We start from the raw sequence: 16,376 nt of genomic DNA, 5'->3' as shown, positions 1-16,376 counted from the left end.
TATATATCTCATCTATCAAAAATATACATTTCAAATTCGGTTTCGTGTTGTCTCTTGGTTTATTTTTATATTGACGAGTGTGCAATTTCATCGACTCCGGATCGACGAGGACGATGTGCCCCGCGTCTCCCACTTTTTGGTCCAGGAACGATTTCAAACGGTCCAAAAGGAACACTGGATATTAAACACGTATATACATTACCCACATATTCCTTAAATATCTTACAGCATAAGTGTTCTTGATTGTTTCTTTTTCTTTTTGGTCCGACAGTCGCGTTCCGAGAAGCCATCGTCCTCGTCTGTCTAGTTCACGTTACGATCCACACTGTTGTTAACATTCTTAAACACTAAAACTCTCCAACAAAACGTCTATTTTCAGAAGAACCAACTGAACACAGTCGGGAAAGCGAAGCAACTAAAAACGAAAAGCAATAAAACAAACATAATATTTGAAAAATAGTTTAATGTAACTACAACTGAAGTAAAATTAAGAAAGGATAAATGCATACATAAGATAAGGATAATGATAGAATTAAGGGGTAAACCTGAGAGGCATTTCTTAAACGTACTTAAACGTAAAAAGCGTGAGAAACAAACGAACAAACAAAAAAGGACCGGAACCGAAACAAAAAAAAATACAAAACTGAAACCGAACTCAAAACGCCGAAATTAGAATCGAGAACGACAAAAGGCGATAACGCTTTTTTGTTTGTTTTTTCTTCCATTATTTCAAAATACCTTGTGCGCAATCAAAATTGTGGCAAACCGTTAAAAAAATATATCTTTCGAGAACATACAGTCACACAGTTATTTATATTGTAGATATTGACTTCGATTTTTGGCATATGCTTGCGTGCGTGATATGTCGATCGACAATAGAGAATTTTGATCGTACCGAAAAAAAGAGGAAGTCGAGTTAGGCGGAAGAGTTGAAGTCGGAAATGGGCGAGGAGAGGAGGTTTCGGGAAAAATCGCCTACTCGAAAGTGACTTGTTGCTGTTGTCGTTCGGGTTTTGTTTTTATTTTTGTACAGGAAATTTTCGACTGATCACACGCTTGCTCGGTTTTTCCCGTTCCAAATTTCACAAGACAAAACAAAAAAAAAACGGAGTATGAAATTCATGATTGTCAAAGTGTATATAAGTGTACAGACGTATAGAGAAATATTCTTTCACGTTTTAGATTACAGATTCAGGCAAGCATGTTCGAGAGAATACACGTGGTATAACGAAACAGTGAACCCACGCTCGCGCGTGGCTCTTAATTGAGATTCATATCTAAGATCGAGAGATTGTTCTTTGTTTTTGCTTAAAATTTGTTTTTTTTTAAACACGATTGCCTGTATCTAAGAACATATGAACCGGTCTCCTGGGGATCGACGGTTCATATCTCTAGGGTACGGCTACACCCTGTGGTTATCCTAAACTAGCTAAAAACTTCTTCACTGGCTAAAAACTACAAATATGCTAAAAAAACGCGAAATATAACAATACTTCCTAACCATAACGTACTAAATTTAGGTTTCTTCATGCAAACCTTTCTTTTCCAAAAAATTTTACGTCGCGCCGGTTCGTATCTTTTACCTAAATACTGACCTGATTCGGATGGCGCCGCATATCGTGCTTTTGACCGTGCAGAAGCACTATATTCAGCTCGATAACATTATTTTTTTGTGTCTTTTCGGAATCCGGCGCGACTCCATTAAACTCTAATAATATTATTTTAGCGTATTGCACATGAAATAACCTACTTACATGTTGTTTATAATAACATGTATTAAATATCTCTAATATAAACTTACAAAATGAAAAAAATAACACTGCGGCATATTTCAACCATCATACAACGTTAATCCTAAAAAATTCCATTCTGTCAAATAGTTGCTTATTTAAAGCGAGCTTAATACTGGATAATTAACGGATACAACTAGCGATTAAACTGCAAAGTAGAAAAATATGTGACGTATTCAAAAACAAATCCTGTAGGATTATCGATAATGAACTATGTAGTTGACGTCGTTCGTAAACTAACCTACAAATACTTAGGTTACAGGTGATACTGTTCTGTTAATGATTTAAAAAAACAAACAAACAAATTCTAACAAAAGCTTAACCTGTCAAAAACAGTCTATATAAATAACATAAAAATATACGTTATTTGTTATAATTATAATAAATAAGCGCAGCTTTATTAAATCTTTATCATTTAGCTACCATTCGGACTTTGAAAATGGAATGAATACTGTGTAAGGGACATTTTAGGCCATTATATACTCGATTTTGAGAATGACACCCTCAGGTGGTTCGATTCTGACAGTTGATAATTATGCATCCTGATTAGAGCTACGACTGCTTCCTCCATGGTGGGCAGCTGAATCAGCGCCATCTTCTTGTCTTTTCTGTAAGTAAATACACATTTCAGAAATTATTTGTCTATAATAAATATTTTTATTATTGATCCTTCCCTTCCCCTTCTCCCTTAATGGTCAATATTGTTCAACAAAACTGATACTTTTATAAAATCTTATAGCTAGTCTAGATAGAGTTCTCGCCAGCCTATATTGTATAAGTTTTAATCTATGGCATTTTTAAAAGAAATCATGAAAGAGAAAATAATTTATGAAAACAGATTTATGGAGTTATACTTGAATGTTACAAATGAATCTTTTAAAACTAAAGAACTTATTGGTTCTATTATTTTTTTTATCTATTGATCACAAAATAAAGAAGAAACTATAGAAATGGTACTGGTATGAACACATCTATGGTTATAGAGTTTTTAAGCAATGTATTGAAATCTAACCAGTTGAAGAATTATCGAAAATAAATAAAATATCACAGAAAAGATTTTAGAGACATTACAAAATCAGTTTACTTTAAAACACGAGAAAAAACTTTAAATACTGAAGTAGTATGTCTTAAACCTGACCTAAAATAAAATAATTAGTTATATGAATTAAATTTTAAGAAGTAATGCTACAGAAAAAACGTATATAAAAATATGATAGCGAAGAAAATATCAGGAGACAAAACTCACAGTGTTTTAGTTGGGTTTTGGATGATTATTTAATTAGATTGATACATAGGTAGGAAAGTTAGAACTGATTTATTTTTCCCAAGTAACATCAAAGGTAAAATGTCATATTTATATTATTCACTATAAATTAACGATGGCTGGCAAGAACAAAAATACATTACATTTTCAAAAATGTTTCTGAAGCAGGTGTTTTTCGTAGATGGCGTGGAGAATAGTTCCCTGAAGAACTATATAAACAATAGAAAGATGTAATTTGATGTTACTTCGATTATTAGATAAATTATAATTGATGACATATATTTTGTTTTATTTCTATTAATAGTTGATAATTTAAATTTGACTACAGGAAATTAAATTTGAAAGTAGCAGTTTTTATTAAAGTTCAGACAATTTGGCACAAGTCTGCTTTTATTTAACTTAGTAAGGTAATCAAAACTTTATAAGTTATTGATATTTTAATAATCTCTTCATTAGTTCATTTCAAACCAAAGTAACAAAATTTATAAACCAAAGTAACAAAATTTATATTCTGTAAACACTATTATAAAGTATATTAATTTTTTTCTTAATAATCCAGAAGTAATATAACCAAAGTGGATTGAAATTCCACCTACTTCAGTGAAATATCATTTCAGTAACATTGCTTATTAGGGCAAAAAAGCGTACATCACTATAGAAATACTTACGGGAAGAATTTAAAAGCCTTAACTACGAAACCATTTTCGGTGAAAGCCTTTTTGATGTCTTCTTCATTGACTGTAGCTGGAATGTTACTCAAATGTAAGGTGGCCGAGGGTGGGTATATGTTCTGATAGTTCTTCGAACCAGGTTTCTTGAACCTGTTGAGGTACAGAAGTGGAATTAGTAACAGCTTTTGCATTCGAGTGGAAGATGTTTTTCTTACCTATGCAGGGGGCTTTGGCTGTAATCCTTGGTTAGGCCCGCATCCGGCTGGCCTTCCTTGGGCATTTGTACTGTTTGATGTTTGCTTAGCATGACTCGGATATGTTTTCCGAATACTTTTAGTTTATCCATGTGTGTGATAGCTGAAATATTTAATTGTCAAAATCAGGATGTTTAAAATAATAATACAAATATAGTGGGGATATCTAAATACTTGAACTCGAGTCGGATTTGACGCCTAGAGGGCAGAAATGCTGTTTACTGTGGTTAGTTAGAGTGGCTTTATCGCTACAATTGATTCGATATTTTCGACTTGTTAATGGATGCAAATATTTTCGTACTGATAGGGGAAAATACTGTTGAAGTCAAGAAAAATAGAAATTGATGGAGAGGAGATGTATTGGGTGTTATATATTTCATTTGAAGTAAAATCTCTTAAATATCTGGTCATTTTCATCCTACTATCTTCAATCGTGTTAAAGTACTATTACAAATGGCTACTAGACGCGCAAAACTGTTGGTAGCCCCTTGTGTGCTCGATGTTGTCTATATAGATAGATTTAGTCTAAATCGCATAACATGCATTTCTGTAATATTCCAGTTAAAGCTATCACTAGGCTTTATTTCTTCACTGTTGGCCAATATATTTTTCCTCAGCTTTGAAGATGTCAACTGTATGTTTACTTCTACTGTTTAGGTTAAGGAAAAATGATGTATAAAATAGTAGAATACTGTTCATCATTACTCAGTCCCTTACTCTTACTGATACATTGAATAAATACATAATATAACCATTTATTCACAATTATGCCTTGGGTTTATAGAAAATCTTTAAAATGAATTTGTTTTGACATAGATCAGGAATAAAAAAGGGTATATTGGTATCGATTGATTTAAATTGCCTATGAATTCACACGCTTTGTGATAATTTTGGTAAATGCTGGGATTGTTATAGGTTCATATTATCCATTGTCTGTTAAACTTACCAAGATGTGCCTGATGTGGTTCGGCAAGTTGTACCAAAGCAGAATCCTTCTTGTTGTACAAGATTTTTACTCGCTGTACATCGCCATACACCCCTAAAAAAGCACATTTATAATTACAGCTCATCCCTTTTATCGTTTTTTAAAAATTTTCGGCTCGCTGCGATGGTGATATAAAAAATGTAAAAAATGGCGTGTTAACAAAAAAAAAATCAAAAAATCATCTAAATAATCAAAAATCAAAATCACTAAATGGACGGTCTATTTGAGAAAGTGAGAGAAATGTATATATATCCTATACATGTAGTAAGTTGAATAATTAATAAAATAATAATAATCGTATAATAATAATAATATTTAAAGAACGTTAAACATAACGGAACACAAAAAACATCATGCACAGCACATAAATAGAAACACAAAAGGATCTACTGAACAAATCGAGGAAAAGTAGATACAATTCGAAAATTAATCGAATAACAAATGAGTCTAAGCAGTAAGCTTAATAAATAAGAAAAGGTCTAAAACAATTAAATAAACAAAAATATCAATTACACAAAAATAAAATCAATTACAAACATAATGAAATAGTAAAAATGATGTTAGAACAAATTCAATTTACTCGGCAACTTCACCAAACTGTCATCGAATAATATGTCCTTAATTGTACCAAAAAATATGTTTATACAAAAGTTAATTCTTAATATTTGATTAGCGTTACAACTAAGTTAAAATAAAAAGACAGTCTAGTGTTATTGTTTTTGCTTGATTACATTAAAGCATAATTTCGAATATAATATTAGAAGTTAGGAACAAATTAGTTTGTTTTTAAGGACATATTTATATTTTTGAAATAAAAAATAAATTGTAAATTGAATTGTCTTGAAACTTTGTTATTTTAACTCTTTTTACTTAGTTGCCCAAAAATTGAGATTGATTTGTCGCCAGTGAAAAACATTTATTAACTAGGAATTAGCGTATTATTTGTTAAGAAATATTAACTGTTAACGATTAAGAGATAATGTTATAAGATAAGGTTAAAATAACACAGCTCCATACTTTATAAAAATGAATATGATATAATTAAGTGTGAAAACATACCAAATAGTGTAAAGAGAGCGTCAGGCGTGACCATCTACGATAGAGAAAGATGACAGGAGGATGTGACGTGGCACAGAGAGGTAGGCGGTATTTTTTTGCCGCCGGAGGGGGCAGCAGATATAAAAAAGAAAAACAGCATATTAGAACGTCAGTTTTACTTTGTACCTAATCTATCTAAAAAACGGCTTTCCTTTACACTGCCAGAACTATTTAAAAAAATGGCAAATGATCTCGCAAGTTTTACATTTGTGTCTTACAAAGGCTCTATATCTTAGGGATAGCACTTACCCCTAGTACAAATAAGTTTCAATAGTTACCTTCAGCATTTTAAGTCATTCTTGACACAATAAAGGTGATTGTGAAAAAAGTAAAATAAATTGGCGAAAGAGCTGGGCCAGTTTTGAAGTCAAATCCTCTGGCAGTTCAAATAATTTAATAACTAGCTTTTTGTAGTAAATACTATACTTTCTATGGTTAAATATTTCAGGATCTCTAATACATATATAATGTATTCGTTTCTAAACATTTATAAATACAAACCAAATACATAATAATTTATAAAAGTAATAGTTCAAATATTTTGTTTGCTACTTCTGCACTGATGGTAAGTAGTAAGAGGATCATATAAAATACCATAGAAATATAAACGGAAAAAGAAAACTTATTTGCGTTAGAGCCCTTGTATGGATTTAAGTAAATTCTACGAGAAATATACTCTAACTAATTTATCTAACCAATTATCTATTACTATCTATGTATAATGTGTAAATGTGAATCTATATAGTGATGAATGTTATTTACATCTTGGCTATCCATAATTTATTCAAACAAATACAGTCCAATATTAAGTGTAAATCTAGTGATGTTATCGAAGGGAACAATTAACTACTTGCATTATATTGGTTTTGCATAAATGTTCTTTTCTTTTTTAATTAAATATTTTTGAAGGTAGATGTTAAGTTTTTAAATTTAAATAGAATTGGTTCAGATAGAATTAATAATCTCCCAAATTATAATTTCCTTTATATAAGGTATTGTCTATTCTATCGAATACTTTACGTATTTTATGTTGAGCCAAATCTGTGGGATCAAAACCAGTGTGCTTAAGATAAAATCATACATTTTTCTCGTATGATAAAGCTTAATATTTTTACTGTGGCAGTTAAAACTCAAGATGAAATTTAAATATTGTAGTTTGAACAGAGATCACACAAAGTAATGATTACCCTAGGGTTTCCTATCTAACTAGTTTTTACTACCTATCGATAATTTAATCTTAGAACCCTATGCCCATTGAAAAACGCTGTTAAAAAGGAAATGTTATGATGTTATGAAAAAGTTAATAAAAACAAATCGAAAGCTGAGCCACAAGAATGGACTGTATGTACAGTTAGACGTTTACATTTCGTTTTGTTCGCGTCTGTTTAAATAACAAGACACCCAAAAGAGAGGATGTTCTCGGAAACAGGATAGTTATTAACATAAGAAAGAGAATCGAGTCGCGAGAACTGTCATATTTCTTCTTTACTCTCTATTAAAATCGATTAATCGAACATTATTGTTTTGAAATGTATGTATGTCGTCTGAAAAATAAAAACCAATTCGAAAAAAGTCTTTATCGTTGTTTTTTTTAATTCTCAAATCGGAAGAATCTAAAATTTACTTATCTAGACACTACGTTACTTCAACCAGAGCTACGGTTAATACGCTCGGAATACTGACCTCCTCATTCAGGTTACTAACGAGCAGTACCGTGGCCAGGGGCAAGCCCGGCGCGGTAAGTCCCCGCAATCCAGGAGCGGTCTGTCCGAGGGCGGCAAAGCCGCTTAATCCCGGTAATGCACCCGCTACGCCTCCTGCATATGGGGCGGCCAAGGGCGATCCCAAACCGTGCACGAAGGGACCGTTCAGGACACCTGGTGCTCCGGCCAATATAGAATCTAAACAGAGAAAACAACAATCAGACAATTATATATATATATATATATATATATATATATATATATATATATATATATATATATATATATATATATATGTATGTTGGTATATAGGCGCCAAACAACTTTTTAATTGGTTCTTGCTGTCTATATTTCATTTAATAGATAAAATGAAAAAAAATATATTACCTGTCCAGTAAAACTGCCAATTTACATCATACATGACGTCAATATAGTGTTCACGGTATTACGATCAATATAGTTTGTAATAATGTATTTCGTTATAAACATAGAGCAATTCCTCTACGGTTATAAACTCTGAACTAACTAAACACGAAACGGTTCTCCCCTTCTCATTTTATCCTAATTAAAAAGAGATAGAATGATGCCTGATCGCCATGGCAACAGAATCTATAAAATTCGATTTGTGTTGGCACTGTTCTGTCTTGTCAAATGTGCCCAAGGTTCTTTTAATGGGTTAATTATGAAACTTACGTTTTAAAATAATATAATTTTTAAAAGCATATAATAAAATTAAGTAAGGTTCGTTATTTCGATTTGTATACCTAGACGAAACATGGATCATTTGAAGAAAAGTTGATCGAAAAAGGTAGAAGTTAGAATAACATTTGATTAGGTTTTGTTAGTAAAAATTTTGAATAATTCATTGCAGGCATATTCTTCATACTGGAAACAGCAGGTTTTATTCCGGCGGTAGAGTTAATGTTTTTCTCTAAGCCCATGGGTGACTATGATGGAAAAGTGAACCAGAACATGTTTTTGCTCTAGTTGAAAGTCAAATGTTAAAGAACTTGAAGGAACCATCGGTTACTGTTATTGTTAACACATAAATTAAGTTTTGAAAGTTGAGTGAACTTTTCAATACTAATTACTAATACTAATTTAGAATAACAAATTCGGTAAATATAAGTGAGATGTTTGGATTTTTATATTTATTTTTTTAGAAATAGGCCGGGAAAAAGATAACTGTAGATCGTATGGCTGAACGATATGGTCACAGAGTATTACTATTTCCTTGTAGGATGGCCACATCAAAAGATAAATATATAGTTAATAGGATAGGATAACTGTATAAAATGATTTTGCATAATGTGTAAGATTTGTGTGCATAGATATATGTATAATTGTTCAGAATGTACATTCGGTTAAAATGTATGAGAAGAGATACAGCAAATACTTTGAGGAAAAGCAGTAATTGAATCAGAAAATATAGAGGAAATTGCTAGAATTTTATTTCATAGGTAGTATCACAAGAAATACAGTTATATCAAAATGACTTGATAAGGAATTATAAAATGGAAACACAGTAATGAAGGAAACAAGAACTAAACCTAAAAGGGTAAATATACTCCTTAATGAAAGTAAAATATATTATTTGGATATACAATTGTTAATTAAGTGGATTAAGCCTCCAGGGGATACCACTACTAGAAATGTGCCTAGAACTCGACCTTATAAGTGGTATGGAAAAGAGTTCAATGTAAATCTAATAAAACATGCTTACACAAATTATTGTTGCTGTAAAATGAACTGTAGTTTAAACTCTTCGATAATATATGTATTTCATATACTGTAATTTAAAAATAAATTATATTTGGTAACATATTTTTGTTATATTATTTTATTTACATTAGCATTTTCTTATATGTTGGAGTCAAAAGTAAAATTTGATGCGGCAATTTTGCTTTGCATTGACTGTTTAATTGGACAGATTATATTATTTTTCTTAAAAAAAAAACATTTTAAGGAAGTTACATATCATTAATCATAAGTAATTTGGATATCAATTATATGAATTTTTAATTACATTTTTATAATGTAAATGTTGATAGGGCGACAAATATGTATAAACTGAAAGATTTATTTTGTTAGTACTAGTGTATCAGTGCTTTGTGCTTACCAGCTAATCGTTCTCTTGCTAGGCGTGGTTGGGCGGCCAGCAATAGGATATCGGCACCCAGGCCACCGGCCAAGCCACCGGTCAGAGCCAATTGACCGTCGGTTCCATCGCCCGTGGGCAAGCTGGGGTTTGTGTAGTCTCGCGACTTATCGTTGTTGTATTTCACGTTCAATGAGGACATCTTGGAGTAGTCGATGCGCAATGTGCAACAACTATTGTAGATGTTCTGCCCGTCCAGGGCCTGCTTGGCGGATTGAGCGGACTGAGTGTCCGGGTATTGAATCAGAGCTTGGAATGAATCTGAAATTAGGGCATATTATCGATTAGAAGTTGATATGTTGAATATTTGTAGTATACAGTGGATCCCAAGAAAAATTAGTAATATATAACAAACGCATACTCACTGTTTTTTGTAAATGTCACAATTTTGAGAACTTTTCCAAAACGTTGGAATATCTGAAATAAATAAATAGAGGTTATGAGATATTTTTATGTAAATTATTGTATTTTTTTTTCCTATTTCAGAAGATCTTCGATTATGAGTTAATGAAATACAAAATTCACCCTTTCGGAGAGAATTGTTGCTACTCGATGTAGTACTTTTATACACGTTTCCAAAGACATGAAAACCTTCAAAACTTCCTTTCTAAGAACTGATTCTTTGTAGGATGAATATAACATTGTAACCAACTGTATTGTATGGTGACTAAGAGGACCAATCATTCGAATTCTTTCGTAATAAAACTTAAATTAAACTTAATATCTGGGTCAATACTTTTCAAAGGCAATTGCCCGGATTCCTTACTGGAAGTAAAACGCCTGGTAATTTCGACCCAAGAAATATTGCTACAGAATCAGTATTACTTTAAAGATGTCTTAAAACCGATATTCAAAGATATTTCGAGATATTAACGTTATACGTACCAAATATAAAATATCCAAGCTGATGGGGTAAATCATATGCTCTACGATAACCCTAAGAACGGTGTTGGGTCCACCTTGGATATCTTGACCGTTGGTAACCGGGGTGGTGGGGGTCGCAGCAGGTGTAACTGAGTTTTGAGTCAGGGCCAGTGCTTGAGCGGCCTGTAGTGCGGCTTGGGCAGAAGCGTTCTGTAAAATGGAAAACATCTATAAATATGCCACTCATAATTAGATAAACGCTAATTCACAATTAATTAATACCATTACATTATTTACTCTATTCGATTTCAAGCCATGAAATTTGAAAAAATAGATTTTTTAAATATTTTCAAACCTAATAACAATAGAAGATTTTTGACAATTTAGATTCTATTCGGGTAGTTTTAGTAACGTGGCATGGAAAAACGAAACTTTAAGCGCGTTTTTCTCGAAACTACTTTTTACCAGACGGTTGACATTATATCTCAGATACTACTGGACCGATTTACTTGAAATTTAGATTCTTGATATGTTTAAAACATTCAAAAATGTTTAAAAATATATCGTTTTTTCGAATAGTCGTCATTTGGTTGAAAAAAATTTAATTTAATTTTATTTTTCTTCAGATTGCTAGGAAGGTTGCAATTGTCCCCACTTCATCAGCCTATAACTTTTTGAATATTTTCACTATTTTTTCTTTTATGTATTCTTTAAACATTTACAAATATCTACTAAAAATGGATAGTAAAAATGTTGCTTGTTTTTTATTTCACTTAAAAAATTAAAAGATAAAAAACCTTCATTAATGGTATTGGAAATACTAATTGCTTTGTTATGTTTGTGACACATTTTTTTGCTTTAAAACAAGTATTTTATGTATTATTGCTATTAGCTCCCTTAAAATTGTATGTTACCTTAAAAAATCAAATATTCTGATAGATATCAGTTGCCAACTACCGGAGCCAATAGCAGTTGTGGAGTTTTTCTTTTAATAAATCTGACCCTCTTCAGTAGCTATCTCTCGCAAACTAAATTATCTATTTTAGCATCACTTTAGTTATGTTACCTTCAATTAACGTAGACAATCGGTCAGAACTAGGCAAATCTTCCACTATACCTCAAGAAATTTTGAATTTGAACATATTCAGCTATTTGGTACACGAAAATTAATTTTTAATGTAATATTTAAGAGAAATTTTTTGTTTCAAATGGCAGGTGACGTTTAGTTTGGAGGATGATCTTAGAGATGAAAACATCTATACCTAATATAGTTTGGATACTTTATAAAGGGCGATATTGAAAAAATAAAAAGATTAGAGAGAATATCAACCGTTTTAATTACAGTTTATTTCCTGCCAGCGATTCAAACATAAATATTCAAATTGACCGTGTTGATGGCAAAGCGTCGACGTATTTGGTTAAAATATTACGAAATCATCCGCGGGCCAGAGGGGGTAAAACCGAGGGATTTCTCCGGGCTTATGGCGGTCCTAATCTTTTTATACCCAGATTTGTTTAATATCCTCAAATTTTCGAGAATCATCATGTTCTTATATTTACTTGTTTTTTTTCTCACTCTCTCTCTCTTTCGGTTATGGAAGCGCAACCGGCGAAGTTATATTTTGATAAATTCGTTATTTGTTTTCAGGTTTTTTTTGCTCTCCCACAAAAAGAAGCTCCTGATTTTTTATTGATAATTAAATATTTTATCAGACTCGTATTTTTCCAAACAAAGCGATTTAAATTGACGTTATTTTAATATTCCTCAAATTTATTTTGTGTATATTAAAATAAAGAATTATTTTTTACATAATATATTACTTTGTATATAAACTAAAGTCTCCTTTTTACCAGCGAGGGTTTATCTGGACTGGACCTACAGTTTAATGTGTGACTGGCGAGTGTGACAACAATCATCCCAGAAGATATCCAGTTTTATCCAAACTAGTTATTGACGTGACTAGGATCAATTTCCTTGTCGGATTTTATTCTCTTGTCTAGGATAATTACAAATATTAAACAATCACAAACATAAATTTACGCCCCAGCAGGATTAGAACCCACGCCTATTGCAACAATAGGTGGACCGTCCTGTCGCCTTTACCACTGCGCTAACCAAGTAAGAAAAATATTAGTTTGGGCAGAAAAAATGCTGGACATTTCTCATTTCTCAAAGACGTAGAATTGTGTTAAAGAATGTCATATTTCAAAAGAAATGGCATGTTGGAAACATTTGGGATATATTCCGACGACACAGTCATTATGGCAAAAGGCTATAAAAAATACAACTGGCAGTCAACAACACCAGTAAGTTGACCAACACCAACAATGACAGTAAGATACTTCTAACTTGACTTAATATCAAATAGATTGACTTATCAGTTAGTAATAAATATTAATAAAAATTAGTAACCTACTCTGATGATACTGCCGCCCTTTCAGCGCACTCTGACCCAAAAACTGCGTCGTTCCTACTTCAATGCCATCTCAATAAAATCGAAAATTTAACCAACGGAAAAGAAAGGCAAACCAAACCAAGTCATTCATGTTATTTACACTCTGATAAGAAAAACCTGTCGGCTGGTAAAGATATACAATGAAAACATCCCACAAGAGGAACATGCAGAATATTTGGGCCTTTCCTTGGATAGTGGGTTAACTTGGCACAAGCACATCTGGACCAAGCATAATAAAATCGCCAGTTACAGAACAGAGATAAGCCGGCACCTACTGTTGCGATAGCCGCGGGTTCGAATCCTGCTGGGACATGGTCGTAAATTTATGTTTATGATTGTTTAAAATTTGTGATTGTCCTAGGCAAGAGTGTAAAATCCGACAACGAAAATGATCCCAGTCACGCCAGTAACCAGGCTGGGTAAGACCGGGTGATTTCTAAAGTTGGTCACTCGCCAGTCGGTAGGCTTAATGCCGAGGACCGTGGTTCGGAGCCCACGTTAAACTGTAGGTCCAGTCCAGATAAACCCCTAGTTGATAAAATACTTTAAAATATGTTAAAAAAAGAACAGAGATAAAAAAATAAGTTAAAACAGGTTATAATAAATCATTAATTTTCCAGACAATGTTGATATTTATAAATTGACGCCGTGAAAACGAACGGCACAAAGCTATTTGCATTCAATGGTGCAGATATTACGATATCGGTCCTGCTGACAAAGCCGTTTCGATCTCACGTTAGCTGGTTTCAGAACTGGCATTGTAATGGGGATTATTAGTCGTTCGTCCGATTCGGCTCGCTTCAAACTAATAACAATAACGAGTGCCTCGTCCGGAGCCAATTGTTTCAAGCAGCTCTATTATTAGGTTTCCTTCGTTCGTAGGTAGACTGTACACGCATACTTTTTCCCTAACCAAAAATATAAATCGATGAGAATAATGAGAATGTGGCTGGCTGTGGTCTTCCTTAAAACTAAACCATTTTGCATTATTTGGCAACGTTTCCAAGTAAAATTGCAAAACGAGCTGCTTTGCCACATATCGCAGGGTTCAAATCGGCGATCTACACGCCTCAAAATAATGTTTCGGCGAAAAAGATTCGATTCAAATTAAGCTACTGATTGAGACTAGCGAAGTTGAAGATTATTTTCAAAACAAAAACAAATGTTTCTACAAATAAATCAAAATCAGAATATATTTAAAGTCATTACATGTTGACTGATAAATCAATCTCTTTGATTTTAGATAAAGTTGAGAGTATCTTCCGACTAACCAAAATAGTTGTTTTATTTTGGTTCTGTGTTTTGCTTTTTGACTAACGTGACGTTTCCACTTGATGATCACTTTTTTGCAATGTGGGGCTGAGCGTTGTCATGTCAGAGACTTCTGACATCTGTGACTTGCCATTGCTGGTCTTTGTAATAACACGCTGTTCAATTAACGTCTATACACATCTGCAATAACTGCTTCATTGAGTTTTGGCAGCTCATAACATACTATATCCTGCTAATCCCACTATACGTACAGCAAGACTTTATGATAATAAATATTCCGCTTTGCCGTCAATATGACTCAAATCTCAGGTGGTATTAGTAATGCTTACATTGAATTGAATATATTTATATATCCATTTCATTACTTATTCATATGTTTCCCGTGATTCTTAAATTACATTACTGTAAATTAAACATAATAGCGTTTTATAAACTATTTTATAAGCTAGAAACTGATGCCCCAGCGGCCAAAGTAACTGATTTGTAGTGATAAATTATTAATAATCTGAAGCCAGTGATGCTACTCGGTGGTTTAGCGTGCGTGCCTTTGGCTTTTTACATCATGCACATTGCACGTTCACCATAGCTGGAGTTAGGAGAAGTGAGTGCACAACAGGAAAATTGTTGCTTATTTATTTGAGATTTTGGATTTACCCTAATTCGGTTGATCTCATTGCATGTTCATTATTGTTAGTGTTACGGTAGAAGCTGGTACGTCGAGTGTTACTGTCCTTCGTACTGCGTGCATATGTCATATTTCATCCTAGAATTGTTTATTTTTGCTATCAATTATCGCTATTATCCGTTGTATGTTGTCCATTATTGTTGTTTATTATGATTGTCTATTGAGTAAGGTGGTCTAAGAATATTATTAAGCATCATGGTTATTCTGTCATTGTTATGACTAGTGTTGGGAACTATCGACTGTTCAGTAATTGACTACTTTTTACTATCGACTGTTTTCAGTAGCTATTTTCGGTCCGGCTGATTTTATTGCTATTTACTATCGACTGTTTCAGTCTTATTCTTTTAGTTACTATTTTTGGTTGTACCAGTTTCATTTGACTGATTTTTCTGGCTCTGTCGTCCTAGCCGCGACCTTGACAAAAATGTACCGAATTTATGCTTACATAGATTTACATGTAATATATATAGTTTTATGAATTTTTTTGGTAGTTTACTTGTAAATAGCAAATATTGTATATTAATTTAGCAGCATTTTGGAACGATATTTTTCAAGATTGTTAAGGTAATAGGGTAAAAAGATTAAAATTGTGAATGATAAGTAGTAAAATACTTTTGACTGTTTTTATGGCAATAATAGGTAATATTTCTTTTTTGATTGACTTTTTGGTTTGGATCTAACTCTCTCGATTTCTGTTAAAACATATTTCCGTTCAATAATAAATAAAGCATTTATTATATTTAAAAATGCTCTAGTAGTTATTGTGAGATCATTATGTCACGGATTAGTTTTTTTTTCTATTATCAGGTATATGTTTAATTTTTATTTAGTTGGTATTTATGGTTACTGTACATATTTAGATCTCAGGTTTTGTTTAAGTTCTATTGTACTGTCTATATTTATTATAGTATGTTATTAAAAAATAGCAATTAATATATTAAAATACGATAAAACAATTGTTGGATATAATTCCATTCCATAAAAAAATTTCATTCCTTTTTACAGATTCACAGAATACTCAAATATAATAGTAATTCTACTTCGTTTAAAATGGAATTATTATTTGCATGTTAATAGTATTCAGCAATTATTTTTTTCCTTTTCTTATAAAATTAACTTCTCCAAGCAATTATCTCCGTCCTTTCCTCTGTCGCAATTTTTACAGGAAAGGGTTCA

At 32.3% G+C, this 16,376-nt stretch overlaps 1 protein-coding gene and 1 long non-coding RNA gene across 17 annotated transcripts in view; one reads left to right on the top strand and one right to left on the bottom strand.

The window, feature by feature from the left end:
• Positions 1-446: 446 nt before the first annotated feature.
• The window catches only part of heph (polypyrimidine tract-binding protein 1 heph), a 953,472-nt gene continuing 937,542 nt past the window's right edge, over positions 447-16,376 (bottom strand). For all 16 annotated transcript variants that reach the window (XM_076409826.1, XM_076409822.1, XM_076409825.1 and 13 more), the window contains 9 exons: positions 10,809-10,997; positions 10,289-10,340; positions 9,885-10,184; positions 7,746-7,963; positions 6,024-6,057; positions 4,926-5,018; positions 3,941-4,082; positions 3,723-3,875; positions 447-2,398 (listed from right to left, as the gene is read on the bottom strand). In XM_076409826.1, coding sequence (XP_076265941.1) covers positions 2,266-2,398; positions 3,723-3,875; positions 3,941-4,082; positions 4,926-5,018; positions 6,024-6,057; positions 7,746-7,963; positions 9,885-10,184; positions 10,289-10,340; positions 10,809-10,997 — 1,314 coding nt within the window. In that variant the 3' untranslated portion in view covers positions 447-2,265. The remainder of the gene's footprint in view (positions 2,399-3,722; positions 3,876-3,940; positions 4,083-4,925; positions 5,019-6,023; positions 6,058-7,745; positions 7,964-9,884; positions 10,185-10,288; positions 10,341-10,808; positions 10,998-16,376) is intronic.
• LOC143199766 (uncharacterized) lies at positions 9,202-9,587 on the top strand. The gene is made up of 2 exons (XR_013006537.1): positions 9,202-9,323; positions 9,384-9,587. It is a non-coding gene; the product is annotated as an uncharacterized LOC143199766 (long non-coding RNA).

The sequence above is a fragment of the Rhynchophorus ferrugineus genome, unplaced genomic scaffold, assembly GCF_030347505.1.
Source record: "Rhynchophorus ferrugineus isolate W39M unplaced genomic scaffold, kcgeb_rfMv2 rfM7, whole genome shotgun sequence".
Taxonomy (NCBI): Eukaryota; Metazoa; Arthropoda; class Insecta; order Coleoptera; family Curculionidae; genus Rhynchophorus; species Rhynchophorus ferrugineus.
This window is presented reverse-complemented; position numbering and strand designations above follow the sequence as displayed.